We start from the raw sequence: 16613 nt of genomic DNA on the forward strand, positions 1-16613 counted from the left end.
GGGGCTTGTTAATATAGTGACCGATATTTTTATCAGAGCACGGACACAAATCACTTTTCACAATTGTTGAGTATTTAAACTTCGTGACAGTAAATTTTGCTCATCCCTAATGACGGCACGACTTCATCTCATCCCTAATATGAGCAAAAATCTCATAAGAATGGACGCGGAATTAGAATTAATCAATTGCAATTTAAACAAGGCCCTGGTCAAGTTGAAAAGCAGCAAAAGCGATGATCTGCAATGTCGCAAGGAGAAGATGGCCCGGCTGATTCGCTTGCATTTACAGCATGTCCAAACCACGGTGGTTACCCACAGACGGAGGTCACAGCAGAGGGCCAGGCGGCGCTTTAAGATGCTGCGCTCCTTTTTCATGCGACAGATGATGGAGATGCATTCGAACTATCTGCAGATGTACGCTATGCTGCGCCTGAAGCATTCCAACAACGAACAAATGGACTCCGAGGCTAGCGATGAAGAGGTAGAACACAAAGAGGAATCTGACAAGCAGGCAGACATTCCCAGTTTCGATTCCCATTTCTTTGAGCATGTGATACCAGAGTTAAGCGAGGAGGAGTTCCTTAACACACTTCACGTGACCCGGGAAACCTTCGAGACCCTGTGCAAGCAGTTGGCTCCCACTCTCCGGACTGCGGATGAACTGGCTAGACGATTGCCTGCCATTTCGCCCGAAAAGTGCGTGGCTTTGGCCTTGTTCTTCCTGGCCAGCGGTGAGCGGCTATCCTTGATTGCCGAGCGGTTTTCGCTACCCCGTCCAAGGACCATTAAGTGCCTCAAGGTCTTCTGCAACTCCGTAATGTCTACATTGGGCCGAGCGCTTCGCCAGTTGCCGCAGCACCCAGTGGACTGCAACAATGTGGCAGAAGGCTTTCATCGCGACAGCAACATGCCCGCCGCCCTTGTCGGCGTTCTGGGCGTTTGCTCCATTCCCATCAGGGCCAATGGCGATGCCAAGCACTCGGTGTTGCGCATGGAGTATCTGCTAGACGATCGGATGCTCTTCCGGGAACTGCAATTGGGATGTGGCTTGCGGTCTGCACTGGTTCCCATGTTTTCAAACACACCCAATACTCTCTCCTCCCTGCCGAAGTTCCGCATAAATACCCGCCAGATTCCGGCTTTTGTTTTGGCTCCGCTATACCAAAATTATCCTCTACGTCCTTGGCTACTGCAGCGCTATGCCGATCCGATTGCCCCGCATGAACACGACTTCAACGAGGTAGCCGAGCATCTACAGGAGTCGAGTGACTGCGCCCTACATCGACTCATGTCGCGTTGGAGTTTTCTTAGCCAGCCGTTAGACATTAGCTTTCACACTGCTTCCTGTATCATCACGGCAGCCGCCGTGCTGCATAATTTACTAGAGGAACTTAGCGAACCTCACATGCTGGAGTGGGGAAATTCAGTGGATGTGTCCAAGTTCCGGGCAGAGCCGCTAACAGATACAAATAACAAGGACGCAGATTCACGTGCTGCACTAGAAGTGCGAGATTTTCTAGCCAGAACTATAAGCTCAACTGAAATCTAAATAATTTCAATTATAAATACAAATTTAGTTACATTATAAAAATGTAAGGTCTCATTTATTTTAAGATGTTAAAAAATAAACGCAGCGTTATTTAGTACAGACGCTGGGGTGGGCCCATGGAGGACTTGACGTGCAGAGAGCGCACGTTCTGCCAGTTCTTCTTCAGCAGCGACACCAAGAAGTTAATCGACAGGTTGATATTTTGGGCCAGCTCGTCCGACTTCATGCCAACATGACCGACGGCGACGGACAAGCACAGAACCTTCTTCATCTGGAACTTAATGGTCGACTTGACTTCCTCGATCTTGCCGATCATAGACTCCTGATGCGACAGCAGGGCAGGGAACTTGCCGGCCTTGTTCAAGCCAGGGCCAAGCAGACGGGGAATCTGCTTAATCAACGATTCGGAGGCCAGGAAGGCATCATAGGACTTGGCCAGCTTCTTCACCAGCTTCTTGTTCTTGTTCAGTTTCTTCAGGGCCTCGGCATCCATGAAATCGACGTTGTTGGCCTTAGCCTCATCGCAATGCTGCTGATCGCCAAGGATGCACACCTTCATCTTGGGACGGGGAATGTGCTTCAACCTAATGAATAACAAGAAAAATAATATCTTATTATATAAGGTTTCAAAATATAAAATTAAAGGAAAAGGGGCAGGGACGAAGGGAAAACTTACAAGGCTCACACATGGGAGCACGTTTTCGTTATGATTAAAAAGGGGGGGCGGTGTCCATTGCTGGAGACCTACTCAAATTTTTAAGACCCTGAGTGCAGGTCCGCCGAGATGTGGCAGCCACATGTGCTCGACTACCTGATGCCGTGGTGGACTCTATTCCCGAAGGAAATTGTCAACAAACACGTGCGCAGGTGATTCAGCCAACGTACTTGACGGTGCCGGAGAAACGCTTGTCCTTCTGGGGATCGTAGTTCTTCAGGCCGATTTGCAGCTCCACAGTCTCAAGGAAACCGCGCTTCTTCTTAGCCGAAGCATCAAGGAGTCCATTGACGCCTTCGTACAGCGTATCACGCGAAACTTTCGATCTGCAAGATTAAATTAAAATTTTTTTTATTATTAACCATAATTCTAAGGAAAACTGCACTATTCACTTAAAATATTAGAGTAACTGTCGAACTAATGCGCAAATGATGACAGCCCACATATTAGTTGCATATTTAGCACAAAAATCACATTTTCTTTTGCAATCATTTCCAAACTGATATGGACATGGAAAAAGGTCTAAAAAGCTGGTTTCTGATTGCCAAAACTATTTAGTTTGGGCTCGTTGAACTTTAATCTAAGGCCCTTAGGTCCAATACATTTTACAAAATTTAAGATGTTTGTAATTTTTAAAGATTTTACTTACGCCATCTCGACCGTTTGCCGTCAAAATTTGGAAAGAAAGAGGAAATGAGTTCTTAATGCTGACACACCAAAAGCGATGTACACATATCGGTGTACGATTAGTATCGATCACAATTATGGTAATAGGGATATTCCTAAATCTAATCGAATAATATTTTTAGGAGAATTATTGCTATTATATAGGAAACAAATTTAACAAATTCATACTACATATAATTACATTTCATTTAGAAATATTTTTCGGAAAGTGGGAGGAAATGGGTTCTTAGTTTACATACCAATCACGATGGCACTCGATTAACATCAGTGTTCGGTTTTATTTCCCGATTTTTTGTCTTCATCCAATACAGTTTGGCAGCCCTGGAATTGCGGCTTTGTTTGGAGCTAAAGAAATTGTTATTAAAATTGTAGTTCATTTCTTTTGTGGCTGTAGAAATTTTGTATTGCCACTCATGTGTATAATGTGTAAGTACATTTACTTTTTATGTTAAGTAACTATTCCTTAGGGATTTTTATTTTAGTTCAGTTCCAGAGAGGAGAAAATTCATAAAGAGAACGGAAGGGAATCTCAACGCTCTCTTTCGGCCACTGAGAGTGCGTGGAAAAGAAAACATTGCTTTCACTATCTCGCCGTTTAGTCTGCATATTAGTTTAGTCGGCATTTCGGTGGTAGATATTAAATAAGTGCATTTCGCGGATTATATAAGGGATTTGAGCCGCGACTGCATTGATTTTCCGTTGGCCATGGCCCGTCTCATCGAGAGCAATGTAAGTTAATTGCAATTAAATCCATTCACTGGTGTTTTTACATAACTCCCGTTTTGCATCCTCTGCCTCGCCACCCCAATCTTTTTCCACTATCTTCTTGTTCTTCCCATCTGCCATTTCATAATTGTCAGTGCTGATCTTTTGTTTTTCTCTTGACCAAACGTCCCTGTGGCTTTCCTTTTGCTTTAATTGTTAGCCAACAGTGATGGGAACTAACTAAAGAAGCGATTTTATTTATCTAAAACTTCGTTTCTTTACCAAGATGCAAACTAGGTACTTATTTTGCTATGCCAGTTTTGGTACATTTAACTATATACGTTAGTTAATAAGATATTATTATTCTAGTTGTACCTATTTTTGGTAAACATTAATAAGATGAATAATTAAATTAAAATATTCATTCATATCTAATGAGGCTCTTATTTTTACCCGGTATACAAATATTTTGTACATTGTTTAGAATGGCTTCTATAATAACCAAAAACAGTTTCTTTCCCATCACTATTGGCTAGTGACGTCGCCGGTTTAAGAATAGATATGATGTCTGCCTAGTGACCTGAGGAGATGAGTGATGCTGATCGTCTGGTGGCCAATCTTCGAAAGGTTCCCGTCCGTCTGCCAAAGGAGTTGGAGGTGCGCCAGCTATGCCGATCCCTGAGTGAGTTGCTCGCCAGCGAGGCCAACCTGCTGAGCCTGCAGAGTCCGCAGATCGTTTGCGGCGACATTCATGGGCAGTTCCAGGACCTGCTGCACTTACTGGACCTAGGCGGATCGGTCCAGCAACATCGCTATCTGTTCCTGGGTGACCTGGTAGATCGAGGCAAGAATAGTCTGGAGACTTTCATACTCTTGGCTGCTCTCAAAGTCCAAAATCCCAAGCAAGTGAGCCTGCTTAGGGGCAATCATGAATGCCGCAGTGCCACACGATCGTACGGGTTCTATGAGGAGTGCCTGGCCCAGTATGGATCTCCTAATGTATGGAATATGTGCTGCCGTGTATTTGATCTCTTGCCCCTGGCAGCGATCATTGATGAGCAAACATTTTGTGTTCATGGCGGCCTGTCGCCGGACATTAGACAGTTGGATGAGTTCCATAAGCTAGATCGCTGCCATGAGATACCGCCAAGCGGCTGCATTGCTGACCTCCTTTGGAGTGACCCCCAGGAAGCAAACGGATGGATTGCCTCGCCACGGGGACATGGACAACTCTTTGGTGGCGATGTGGTAGAAAAGTTTAGCCGAAGCAATGGAATCTCTCTCATATGCAGGTCTCATCAGTTGGCCCAGGATGGCTTTCGATGGCATTTTGGTCAAAAGCTTGTGACCATTTGGTCTGCGCCCAACTATTGTTATCGCTGCGGTAACAAGGCGGCTATTCTACGTCTAAATTCTGGCGGAGGATTCAGTTTTGAGGTGTTCGAAGCGCAGGCATTACACACCAAACCCCAGCCCAAGAGACAAAAAAAGCGATGCCGTCAGTTTTTTTTGTGATGCAATCTCCGCGTGAATCCTATTCCAAAGATTAAGTACAATGTCAAGTTCATAGAGAGCGAAAATCAGCTGTTGCAACTAGTCAAACACCCACCCAAACACTCTTAAACCATAACTCTGCCATTCCACATTACTCTTTTTCTCGTAATCAATAAAATATATGTATGCACAAATGTGTACAGATGTACGCAGTTAAAACACACTCAGGTAGATTTTTATTTACTGGCGTTTGCTCTGGCTCTCTTAATGTATGTAGACGTATCTGAACTCTCTTTTTGATATGCCGCTGAAACATTTCAATTTTCTCAACACAGTTATGATTCCAACTCGATTTTTTCATTAAAAATAAACTTACAAGCATGTAATAGATGATGACTAATTGTCATTCGGCTTGTTCGTTTGCTAATTAGTTAAAGTAGTTTTTTATTAACAACCACCTTAGCTGTGATCTTTTTAACTGCTGCTAAAACCAGTCACTCTATACTTTCGACAGTCACTGTGCTGACTCGTGCTGACTGTGCATCTTAATCGCAGAGAGAATAAAAGAGAGAGGCATCTCTTTCACGCGACGACTTCACTTCATTTCAATTGGAAATTGGAAGCGGCGGCACGCGGTCGCACGTTTTCGCTTGCTTTCAAGTTCGGTGTGCAATTCAAATAACAAATTAGCCTTTTTACAACAAGTGTTTTGTAATAAAATGACGGAATTTGATGTAAGTTCAAGTGAAAGCTTTCTCTTTGCCAGCTTACATTTCTCTTTTACGATTCCGGCTCTCTGTTTATCTAAGCAATGTTTGTGACGTCGTGACTAATAAGTTTTGGATTAGTTGCCATAGCAAAAAATATACATATGTATAACTCAAGGTCGACTGTGATACGGGGCCAAAGTTTGGTGCTTCAAGCTAGTAACCCCAATTAGCCGCCGGTTTTAAAAAGGCTTTGCAGTCACGAATATCGGTTTCAAATACAAAAAATCTCTGCCTCAGATTTCTGTGGTTTTTGTTTTTGGAGTTTTGTTATCTCTGGCGGCAGTTTCCACTAGCCATCGTGATCTTTTCAAAATCAGGCCATTTAAATACTAATAATAATACTAAGTTTTACCTCACTCATTAAGTAATCACATTATAAAGAAAAGATCTCAATGTATCCCTAAAGCCTAAAACCTTTTTTGTAATTATCATATTTCATTTAATACCTTCATTTCCTTTCTTTCCCATGCATTTTTCCCTTTCCCACGATCTCAAATGGGCATTTACATTTTACTTACGTAAACAAGTTTTTTAACGCAATCTATAAAAAGCTGTAAATTATAATATGTTCTAAATCTGAAAGATTAATCGTTTAAGCTATATTTACAATCAAAACGCAAAAAGTTCCATTGAAAAATGTTTCCAATCAGCGAAACGAAAACCACCTAAGGGTCAACTTCCTGGGTTGTTTTAAAATTCAAAACAAGATTTTTCGTTAGAGAGAAATTATGTTGATAGATTGATTGAATTATCACTTATATATTATTATATTTACCGTTAATCTAATGGTTTTTACCTAATCTTTCCTTTTGATTTTCTTTTGCAGTTTGTGCCAATAGCCGTGGGCGTGGTTGCCGTAGTCGCTGGAGCCTTGATAGTGCATTATCTGCTAAACAAAAAGTCCACAAAGCCACGTCGGGAACCCAATCGCACGGCTCGCCTGCGCACTCTGGTTGATCCCAATGACAAATACCTACTGCCCCTCATCGAGAAGGAAAATCTAAGCCACGACACCAGGCGGTTCCGTTTTGGATTGCCCTCTAAGCAGCATGTTCTTGGTCTGCCCGTTGGGCAACACATCCATTTGATTGCTACTATCGATAATGAGCTTGTCATTCGTCCATACACACCCATCTCATCCGATGAGGATGTGGGCTATGTCGACCTAGTGGTAAAGGTTTACTTCAAGGATTCTCATCCGAAATTCCCTGCCGGTGGCAAGATGACACAGCACCTTGAACAGCTGGAATTGGGCGACAAGATCTCGTTCCGCGGTCCCTCTGGACGACTACAGTATCTCGGCAACGGCACATTCTCCATTAAGAAGTTGCGAAAGGATCCGCCCAAGCATGTGACCGCCAAGCGGGTGAACATGATTGCCGGCGGCACTGGCATTACTCCAATGCTCCAACTGGCCAGAGAAGTGCTCAAGCGCAGCGATAAGGACAAGACTGAACTGGCGTTGCTGTTCGCCAATCAAGTATGTGATAAAAATGAACTATTGGTGGACTCACATTTTAATATTTTGATATTTTCTTCTTTAAAGAGCGAAAAGGACATTCTGCTGCGCGGTGAACTGGACGAACTTGCCCAGAAACATCCCGACCAGTTCAAGGTCTGGTACACAGTCGATAAGGCCGGAGAAGGTGAGTTGCTGCCCTAGCATGGCTAAAACTGCATATACCACATGATCGCGCTCATCAGGACGTATCATTTTATTCAGACTTTAAAATGGCTTTCAAATTGTTAAATTTTGGATAGGAAATAGTTGTGTTTCAGGGCAGTTTGCAATTAATCGTTAATTTAGAACATCATCGACTATTAGATACATGTACATAGCAAACCAAACAAAATTTTTCGTTCTTCGACTAAATTTCTCTGTTTGTTTAGAAGCCTTATCTAATTTATTATTCTAATCCGTGAGAGTTCCATTAAATTAACAGTTCCGATTTGTATCATCGTGAATAGCACGATATTTATTAAAGATTAGGATCTTTGTAGACTAATTCATTAATTACCAAATTGTCATTCTGACTTGATATTCAACCATCCGGGACAGGCTCATTCGCATTCAGCATCCTCATCAGCATATGGAGAATTATTTAGACAAAGCATCTATTATGTTAAGAATCTTGTGTCCGCCCCTCGTCCCATGCTGCTCTCAAACGGATACCGCGAACGGGAAACGCGCGGTTCGTAGCTTGGTCCTACAACACTGGTCATGTGAACGACGATATGATGCAGCAGCATCTCTATCCGCCGGCTGAGGACACGTTGTGCCTGCTGTGTGGTCCACCACCAATGGTCAATTATACGTGTATTCCGGGCTTGGAGCGACTTGGCCATCGGGCCGAGCAGCGGTTTAGCTATTAGGATTAGCTCCAGCTGACATAACTAGATACTATCCCTCTGTTTTGCTCTCATTTCACAATGTCATAACAGTGGGAGAGATTGGGTGCAGCAGGTCTTACTTAGATACTGTTAACTTTGGAAATCAATTTTTAACAATATCTTTTTTAATATTTTTAATCTAGGTTGGCCATATAGCGTTGGCTTCATAAATGAGGACATGATTGCTGCCCATTTGCTTCCCGCTAAGGACGATACTATTGTACTGCTGTGTGGCCCACCGCCCATGATCAACTTTGCCTGCAATCCGGCTCTGGACAAGCTTGGCTACCATCCCGATACACGTTTCGCTTACTAGTAAACTTATGGAACGAACAAAAAATTTGCATTTCGGTTATGTTATTTTCCGTGTTTATCTGTTGCTCCATACCAGCTCATCTAAATCCCCACAACTCCTCCGAAATTGCGGCTCTATATCGATGTGATTGAACGCAAAGCGAATCAATGCTGAATGTTGAAGCTCTTTTTTATGATTTGTTATAATAAACACATGTGTTGAAGAAAAAGCGAGTCGATTCTGGATCTAAAAATGTATTTATTTTATTTCGGTTTTATTGATCCCAAAAAGCAGAAGGGAAAGCCCGGCATAACACCCCATATTTCGCATAGATTAAATGAATATTAAACCAAGAGTATTGTTCGCAGATTTTTTTTGTTGTGCATGTCTTTCACAATTTTATTGAATACAATAGGTATATGGAATATAGGGCTTGCGAGCACGACACACTCGGCAATGCTATTATCGAATTACATTGAATAGTTAGTAAAATCATAAAAGTTATGTTAACGTAGGACACGTCGTCAATTCGGTTTCTGCATTTAGCTAGCGCCCGGTTTATGCTCTCAGCAACATCAATCCACCTACTGACATGACGGATTAGACTAAGTTTAGTACATATTTAGTAAGCGTCATAAGATTAATATGAATACACGAGTTTAACAACAAATTGGTGTCTGCCATTTGGATCAGATCGTATAGATCGGCTATGCTGCTATTGGGTGTTCTCTATTAGTTTGGGTGTTTGGTAGGCGGCTTATGTGTCTTTTGTAAAATTGACAAATGTATTTGTTTCGTGGTTCACAGAACATTCATGGACTAATAGTTAGTTTATAAATATGTTTAGGTAAAATAATTATCCATACTAGCTGTTCCTACTAAAGACACATTGTATACATCCATATGTTTCAATTTATAAATACATAAAAATACATAGGAGAACAGATTATGAAATTGTAACGTAAAATATAAAAGATCCAATAGCCGGGTGAGTTTCTCATTTTCGTTTAGCTCTTTGTTTGGCGGTTAGTTTTTTAAGACTACCGCGTTTCTTACTGCTCACGCTTGGCGTGGCAAGCTCAGACGTCGTGAATGCTGGTGTGAAAAGTTTACGTACTTAGTTGGCAACTAATCTTTCATATGGCTTACATATAAAATTGTCCAATACGTTCTACGGGAGCTTGCCAAAATGACCAACAAATGCCGAGCTATGCATACAATTTGTTCTGTGGCACCGAACTGCTATTCCTCCATTGTGTACATTTAAATCTAAAACTACGAAATAGTACAAACTAAAATACAATTTGACCATGGCAGAGGTTCAAAAACACTTAAAACTCATAAAACAAATTCACGTTAGATTTAGAATTCTTAACCAGCTGCTGCTGTTTCTCGTTTTGCTTGGCGTTGTAAGCCTGACAGAGCTGATCGAAGTCGTCCTGGCTCATCTCAATAGATTCGATCATAGCAACCTTCTTGTACCTGTTAGAAAATACAATATTTACAAATGGTATAATTTCGTTGTTTTAATTGAATACTCACGTGTCTCTATTGTACTTTTCCCGCATGGCCTGAGTGTTGAGCTCCTTCGCCGTTTTGTGGGTGTGACATAGCTGCAAAACAACGGTTTTCAGGTCCTCTATCTTGTAGGTGGTGATCTCCTCCAGTTGTGGCGTCCACATCTCCATGCCCAGAATATGACGCGCCAATGCCAACGAAGCAGACGACATCAGTGAGGGCAAATATTGCAAGTAGGTTTCTCCCTCCATTAGCGACAGTTCAGATATGTACTATATATGCGTTTGGAATTGATTTAGGAAAGTAGTTGGTACTTGTTTTTTTATAGGGACATACCAGGGTCAAAAACTTTAGCCTATCGGGCATGTCGCACAGCACCGCGTACGTGTTGATAAAGACATAGGCAGTCGGTGTGCACAGATCAAAGGAGAGAATCTTCAGGATGACCTGCTCCATACGCAGCACTTGCGCCTTGGTGTAGCTGTCGTCGGTGAGAAAGACAAACTCACCCACCTCTGGGGGATAGATCTCCTCGTATTTACTGAAAAATGAAATATTTAATTATTAGGTAATTGAATACCTCCAAGAAGAAAAAATATGCGTAAGGAAGTTTACCAAATATACTTACGCGGCAATATACATGGCTGCTGTGCCCACCAACTGTAACTTGGAGCGCACCACCGCCATCAGGCTCAAGAAGCGATCCAAATAAAAGACAGAAAGGTACAGTGTCTCCGTGTCTAGTTTATACTCCTCCGAAACCTCCACAAGCCAGTCTATTAGGATGGACCGCATATTGTGACTGATGTCCTTCTGCCTGCGCATATACATTGGCTTCGGGCGATGTTTCTTCTACAAAATGCAAATAATAGGTGTGACAACAAATTAGCAACTTATAAAGAATTTCTTAAGCTAACTTTGCTTAGCCACGGATACTAATTCTTTCGTTAAGCATTACGGTGGTTATCGCTTATAGATTTCTAAACGATTGGGTAACGCTTGATGTCTCTCACTAAACATTATATTATTTTTTGAATTTTATTTGCTTTTGGCAAAAATTTAAAATAAGCAACTATTAAACTTCTCTTAAATGTAATTTATTTTTTCCTTTATAAATATTTAAAAATTATTCGGTTTAAAGCCTAAATGGTAACAAATATGTCTAAACTCGATGACCCACACTGGGATCCAAATTTAATCCAGTCAAATTTAGCGAATCCCATGGGAGAAGTGGCCAGCAAAAGCGAGGGAAGTTTACCAATTTTTATTTGTTTATTGGTTATTTCGTGGTACGTGAGTCGCATCAGAATTCACAGTTCAAACGTGAAAATCTTTGCCAAAACGCCTATGTGGCCAATATGTACATTAGGTGTTTATTTAATGGCCGCTTTAACGATTATTGGACACGTCAAGCGCCATGGCTGGCGAAATTGGAGAAAAGGTTAAGACCATTTTGTTTTAAATTGGTATGAAAATGGGTAAGTAAATTGGTTTTATTTTCAAGTACGGAGAATGTAAGTAAAAGGGAAGGTTGACCATATAACTATATATAAAATCAATAAGTTTTAAAGGCAACTCGTTTTGCACCCAGAAAGTCAGACTGTACAAGTGGTATTTAGTAGAGACAAACAATAAACAAAGCACCCAGCAACCAGGCAAGGAAACTCAACCGGAACTCACACAAAATATTCACTTTTTACCTTCAGGAGGTGGCAGACATTTTTCAGTTCTTACATATCAAACGGATTTATAGAACATAAAAATATATTTTATATAAAACAGACAGGATGACGCTCAAAATCGGAATATGCACGAAACAGGATCTCGACGAGGCGATGAAGTTGCAAAAGCGGGAGCAGTACGAGGAGGAACGTAAACTGCGCATCTTCAATGCCAAGCAGCGGCTCTACGGGGTAAGAACTCATCAAAAGGATCGATAAGCAGATTTCCTGATTTATTCCATATCTATTAGCTTGATATTGAAATGCTGGATCGCCAAATTCTTGAGAAAAAGAAACAGCGAGCCGAGCAGATAGACTGCGACAAGAAGTTCGAAGAGCAGGAACAGCTGCAAAAGCGCCTGATAACCGCTCAGGAAAAGGAACTAGAGAAAAAGCAGCGTGTAGTGGATTCGGATCTAAACTATTATCGCTGTCGCTATCAACGCAAGGAGCAGCGTCGCGAATTCGATCTGAACGATCCGGATTTCCTAAAGAAGGCACGTCCAACCCGAGTTGCCGACAATGACATCACGCTTGGCGTATCTAGTGCACAGATATTCCAAGGCGAGGATCTGTACAATACTGAACGGAAGTTACGTCAGCGGGAACAGCAACGTGCCTGGCTAGATCAGCAAGTGCAGGAACGAAAGAAGGCAGAGGATGCTCGTAAGCTGGCCGATAATATGCTGATGGATAATGTCGGTTGTCGGGACAAACATCTCCAGGAGATGGCCAAGTCTGATCAGCAGATGCGAAACCAGGTGATCCATCGTGTGCGTCAGTTCAACATTAACATGGCCAAGCAGAAGCAACTAGAACGTGAACGGGAAAAACAAGAAAAACGCGACGATGACATGGCCGAAATCTACAATATGCTTTCCAGCGATATGCTTACTGAAAATCCGGATGTGGCCCAATCGCGTACCGATCCGAACAAGAAGATTGCCTTTATGTACCGCGGAATGACACCAGAAGAGCTTCGTATATTCCGTTTGGGACAGGAACAACAGCTTCGTTTGGCCACGCAGCGCAAGACAGAAGCTCAGATGATGGATAAACAATGGGAGCAATATGCCATCAATATGGATCGCACCCTGGTGCTCGGTCAGATCGAGGACGATCGCCGCCGCAAGGAGGAATTCGATGAACTTATGCGTGCTAATTCCAAGCTGGCCGTGGAACAAGATCAGCAACGTAAGGATGCTCTTGTGAGCTTGAGTAATGCCGTTTCTGATGATTTCTACGATCAGTTCAACAAGAACTCACGTTAGATTCATCAACTTCTTGTTCCCTATTAATCGGTTTGAAGAATAATGACCTCTATGCGATTGGGAAGCTGCCTTACAAGCTTCAATGTGAAGCAATTTTCCAAACGTATTCAGTACATTTCTTCGTTGGAAGTACTTACAGATAAATTCTAATGTTTCATGTTCAACGCACAAAAATTCAAATAAATACAAATTATAAAAACGTATAATGCCATTGGTTTTGTAAATTAAACTATATAAAGAAAAAATTAATGTGCTAAAAATATTTCCAACGCTAGCCAAACAGAATCGGAGCAGAACGTGTCCACTATATTCAAGAGAATTTTTGCCTTTGACTAGCACGAAAGAAGCAAAACAACAGCAATTAGCTGAAAGTCAAATTCCATTAGTGCAGACAGCTCTACGTGCGTCCTAAGAAAAAGTGAAAAACGAGAAAAAGTAGGAGTCAATAATAGCAACGAAGGATGAGATGCCGGCGAGCGTTTCCCGCCCGATAAACATGTGCCGACGAGCAGGGGGAAGAAAAGGGAACTAGAACCTACGGACCCAGAAACAGGCATCGTTGCGTGAAGGGAACGCCACTTTAGGGTGCGACAGGGTCCGTCTTCCTGTTCTCTTACCCCTCCTCCTCCTTCTCTTGGTGAACAGAGAAACTACGACAGTGTCTGCACACAAATATGAAATGCACATGGCACAGGAATTGACAGGGGGTAATACACAAAAAACATAACGAAAAAGCAAACAATTCAAGGGGAGAATCCCTACCAGGCTCGTTTTTCTTATCGTTTTATCTTGGGTTTTCCTATCACGACAAAAATCTTGTCTGCATTTGCTTTAAAATAGTATTTCTAAAGCAATACCTCCCTACCATCTTAAATGTTTGCCTTAAAATGCATTTATGGATCTTTCAGACACATTTTAAAGTTAATAATAATGATAAGTTTTAAATTTCAATGAAAATATGTAAAACATGTTGATAAGGACTTACCTCGCTCACTCTGAAGTTTTCCAGTATATCCATCTGGTACTGGACCACTTCGAAGAACCGCTGGCGATCATTTCGCGGCGGCAGCTCTTTCACTTGTCCACCTGGCGTAGCACCCGTGATCGGGTCATTACTATCATTCGACTGAATGACACCGAGAATGGAACGGTCCACGGACATAGGTGATAGGACATCCGTTACGGACATTGGCGTGGAATCCAGATCGTAGGTTAAAACCACCTTTTCCCCCGCATCGCTGTAAGGCATTTTTAAAGACACATTTTTTCTGTGAAACAGAAAATTAAGAAAAGCAATGGAAACTTACAATCTAATGGCAGCATGTTGATTTTCTTTATCGGCTGCAGATGCCAGCGATTTCCCAGATGGTACAACCTGGGTGTCACAGTTATCCTCGTATACGGAGAAGGTTTTGAACTGCTCCACCACCGGGACCACATTTGATTTCTTACCCACATTTTCATCGTTATTGTGGTTCTTTACGTCACGGAAAACTTGCTGAAATGATTTAACAAACGAAAAAATGGTTTTATTCTTTAATTATTAATATTATTTTTTTCGTATTTAAGAAATATATTTTTAAAGCATACTAAAACAGCATAAGAATATGTAAGCCATAAAACCAATTAATGCAAAACAAAATTTTTCTCAGTGTGTGGATGAAGTAAGTGTTAATAATTGTCCCCTTCCTTTTTCCATAAAATGATCCTTCTATGTAGTTGCGCGCCTTACCCTGGCTTCCCATAATGTGTTTGTGTGTGTATGTATGTGCGTGGGTAATTGCATTTGCTATTGCTCTCCCCTTTACACCGCTGATTTGTTGTTGCATTTGTTTGAAAAAGGCGCGCAATTGCAAGGCTTTGTGCCATTTTCTAGGTTAGTTTACTTTCTAGGTTAGGCGCGAATAATTAGCAAAGATTATCTAAAAAGAGTAATCAAAAAAAAAAGGAAAAGAAGTGGGAAAAGGAGAGGAAACCACCACCACTAAGCGCGCACTAACACACACGCACAGGCGCAGTTATGTGAAGATCCCACCACCACCATAATAAAAAAAGAAACAGCAGCTGCATTGGAATTAGACTATAGTTACGGGAAAACGGGGAACGGTACTTACCACTTTCCCGGACGGACGCGGCACATTGTTGTTGTTGCCATTGAGTACGGCAAAGTTTGCCCGCGGCGCAAGCGCATTCTTCTCCGATTTCCCAATTACGGCCAGCGGTTGCTTGGCGTTTTTGACTCCGGCTGTAATCAAGTTACCCGGATTCTCCTTGTTGCTTATATCTTGGTGGATATGGAAAGTGGCCATCTCGTGTTCCTTTTTATTCCTTTCTTCGCCTTGTAAAATGGAGTCTGCTTTTGATCTTCTCTTTGTTTTTCTCTTTCGCCAAGCGTCGCTGTTGTTGTTGTTGTTACTGTCGTTTTGTGCTGCTTTCTTATGCTTGACGCTACACCGACACACACGCACACAGTTAAAGGCTCCTCATATGCTTAACGACGACACACACATATGACAAATGAACGCAGGCAAATTTTATCATGAACAAATTGACGTTCAAATTACACGCACACACACAGTTTTGTACACAATTCATTTGACTTTTAATTTCTATAGCATTTTGCGTCACAGGAGCGTTGGAATTAAGTTTCCTTGTTTGGTTACGCTCACTTTGACTTAGCTAATATTCACTGTTTTACGTGTTTGGCGGATCGCGGTTCGAAAGCAATTGCTGGCTTCGTTTGATTTTTTCCCGGTCAACACGTCGTAAATGGTAGGGATGGCAATATCGAACTATCGGCACTTTCTGCGTCTATCGATGCTCTTGACAATGTGACCGTAAATGTCAAGCGTTAGTGCGATTTTAGTACACTAATGATCGAGCCAGTGTTGGTAAAGCTATCTGGGCGGGTAATTTAAATTGCACGTAAATAATTTTCTTTTGTCACATTAAATACAATAGCTATGATCAAACCGCTATTGGAGTTTATATTGATCTGGTATAATAAAACTATTAAAATGGACTTGGACATTAGCTTTCATTCACCATTCATAATTTTGTATTATATAAAATAATCTGATTTCATTCGTTTTTTATCGAATATTTTTAAAAACTAGAAAGTGCAAAAAAGGTTGTTATCTCTGCCAATGTAGGAATATCTTCGTTTTGTCCTTGGGTTAAGTTGTGGAATTTTTCAAAGGTTGTGCTCTTTAAGCGCCTTTTCTGGTTGAAAACGCCTTGGTATAACCTCGGTCGGCGGCGCTGCAGATGCTTAGAACATAAGACAAAGCGCCGCAGGACTCCTAGTTTTGGCATTGTTCTGCTAACACGGCCGTATACTCAAGAGGAGAATGGCGGGCGGCTGATGGACATCTTGGTTCGTTGACCCAAATTAAATCAGTGATGTTGAATGTATAACTATTTTATGTACCTTGATCAGAGTCAAGAAAATAAATACCTAAAAATTATATTTACAATGTGAAATCTACATATTCCCT

The 16613-nt window shown here is 41.7% G+C and overlaps 6 protein-coding genes across 10 annotated transcripts; 4 read left to right on the forward strand and 2 right to left on the reverse strand.

The window, feature by feature from the left end:
• Positions 1 to 127: 127 nt before the first annotated feature.
• LOC108114681 lies at positions 128 to 1605 on the forward strand. The gene has a single exon (XM_017225770.1). It carries the CDS (start codon positions 140 to 142, stop codon positions 1547 to 1549), a length of 1410 nt encoding a protein of 469 aa, XP_017081259.1. The 5' UTR covers positions 128 to 139; the 3' UTR covers positions 1550 to 1605.
• Positions 1578 to 2997, reverse strand: LOC108114682 (60S ribosomal protein L10a-2). Of its 2 annotated transcripts, XM_017225771.2 has the most exons (3): positions 2914 to 2997; positions 2435 to 2590; positions 1578 to 2133 (listed from the first exon to the last, which is right to left on the reverse strand). In XM_017225771.2, the coding sequence occupies exons 1-3, from the start codon at positions 2916 to 2918 to the stop codon at positions 1641 to 1643; spliced, it is 654 nt and encodes a 217-aa protein (XP_017081260.1). In that variant the 5' UTR covers positions 2919 to 2997; the 3' UTR covers positions 1578 to 1640. The 2 variants fall into 2 exon arrangements, with proteins under 2 accessions (XP_017081260.1, XP_017081261.1); XM_017225772.2 differs by lacking the exons at positions 2435 to 2590; positions 2914 to 2997 and adding an exon at positions 2226 to 2244.
• Positions 2998 to 3567: 570 nt separating this feature from the next.
• LOC108114434 (NADH-cytochrome b5 reductase 3) lies at positions 3568 to 8839 on the forward strand. 4 transcript variants are annotated; one of them, XR_001772749.1, is made up of 5 exons: positions 3568 to 3680; positions 6747 to 7400; positions 7467 to 7566; positions 8121 to 8384; positions 8455 to 8571. XR_001772749.1 is itself a non-coding variant. In XM_017225425.2 (4 exons), the coding sequence occupies exons 1-4, from the start codon at positions 3657 to 3659 to the stop codon at positions 8625 to 8627; spliced, it is 951 nt and encodes a 316-aa protein (XP_017080914.1). In that variant the 5' UTR covers positions 3568 to 3656; the 3' UTR covers positions 8628 to 8839. The 4 variants fall into 4 exon arrangements, 2 of the variants coding, with proteins under 2 accessions (XP_017080914.1, XP_017080915.1); XR_001772750.1 differs by lacking the exon at positions 3568 to 3680 and adding an exon at positions 5756 to 5884; XM_017225425.2 differs by lacking the exon at positions 8121 to 8384 and having other exon boundaries at positions 8455 to 8839.
• On the forward strand, positions 3657 to 5669 carry LOC108114433 (serine/threonine-protein phosphatase 4 catalytic subunit). The gene is given in 3 exon segments (XM_017225424.1): positions 3657 to 3680; positions 4168 to 4180; positions 4183 to 5669. Coding segments are annotated over 3 exon segments (1026 nt in total). The 3' UTR covers positions 5172 to 5669.
• Positions 8840 to 8962: 123 nt separating the features above from the next.
• Positions 8963 to 15879, reverse strand: LOC108114431 (G2/mitotic-specific cyclin-A). Its single transcript, XM_017225422.1, has 7 exons — positions 15231 to 15879; positions 14424 to 14614; positions 14102 to 14354; positions 10753 to 10976; positions 10461 to 10665; positions 10149 to 10396; positions 8963 to 10088 (listed from the first exon to the last, which is right to left on the reverse strand). The coding sequence occupies exons 1-7, from the start codon at positions 15423 to 15425 to the stop codon at positions 9938 to 9940; spliced, it is 1467 nt and encodes a 488-aa protein (XP_017080911.1). The 5' UTR covers positions 15426 to 15879; the 3' UTR covers positions 8963 to 9937.
• On the forward strand, positions 11369 to 13319 carry LOC108114432 (RIB43A-like with coiled-coils protein 2). The gene is made up of 2 exons (XM_017225423.1): positions 11369 to 12037; positions 12097 to 13319. The coding sequence occupies exons 1-2, from the start codon at positions 11912 to 11914 to the stop codon at positions 13114 to 13116; spliced, it is 1146 nt and encodes a 381-aa protein (XP_017080912.1). The 5' UTR covers positions 11369 to 11911; the 3' UTR covers positions 13117 to 13319.
• Positions 15880 to 16613: the final 734 nt, after the last annotated feature.

The sequence above is a fragment of the Drosophila eugracilis genome, unplaced genomic scaffold (genome assembly GCF_018153835.1).
Source record: "Drosophila eugracilis isolate 14026-0451.02 unplaced genomic scaffold, ASM1815383v1 contig_2154, whole genome shotgun sequence".
NCBI lineage: Eukaryota > Metazoa > Arthropoda > Insecta > Diptera > Drosophilidae > Drosophila > Drosophila eugracilis.

Coding starts and splice junctions, on each gene's coding strand:
- LOC108114431 (XM_017225422.1), bottom strand. CDS start 15,425: ATGGCCACTTTCCATATCCACCAAGATATAAGCAACAAGGAGAATCCG. Junction 14,615..15,230: donor CGCGTCCGTCCGGGAAAGTG/GTAAGTACCGTT, acceptor AAATCATTTCAG/CAAGTTTTCCGTGACGTAAA. Junction 10,089..10,148: donor GAAAAGTACAATAGAGACAC/GTGAGTATTCAA, acceptor ATTTTCTAACAG/GTACAAGAAGGTTGCTATGA.
- LOC108114682 (XM_017225771.2), bottom strand. Junction 2,134..2,434: donor CGTTTCTCCGGCACCGTCAA/GTACGTTGGCTG, acceptor GTTATTCATTAG/GTTGAAGCACATTCCCCGTC.
- LOC108114434 (XM_017225425.2), top strand. CDS start 3,657: ATGGCCCGTCTCATCGAGAGCAAT. Junction 7,401..7,466: donor CGTTGCTGTTCGCCAATCAA/GTATGTGATAAA, acceptor TCTTCTTTAAAG/AGCGAAAAGGACATTCTGCT. Junction 7,567..8,454: donor AGTCGATAAGGCCGGAGAAG/GTGAGTTGCTGC, acceptor TTTTTAATCTAG/GTTGGCCATATAGCGTTGGC.
- LOC108114432 (XM_017225423.1), top strand. CDS start 11,912: ATGACGCTCAAAATCGGAATATGCACGAAACAGGATCTCGACGAGGCG. Junction 12,038..12,096: donor CCAAGCAGCGGCTCTACGGG/GTAAGAACTCAT, acceptor CATATCTATTAG/CTTGATATTGAAATGCTGGA.
- LOC108114681 (XM_017225770.1), top strand. CDS start 140: ATGAGCAAAAATCTCATAAGAATGGACGCGGAATTAGAATTAATCAAT.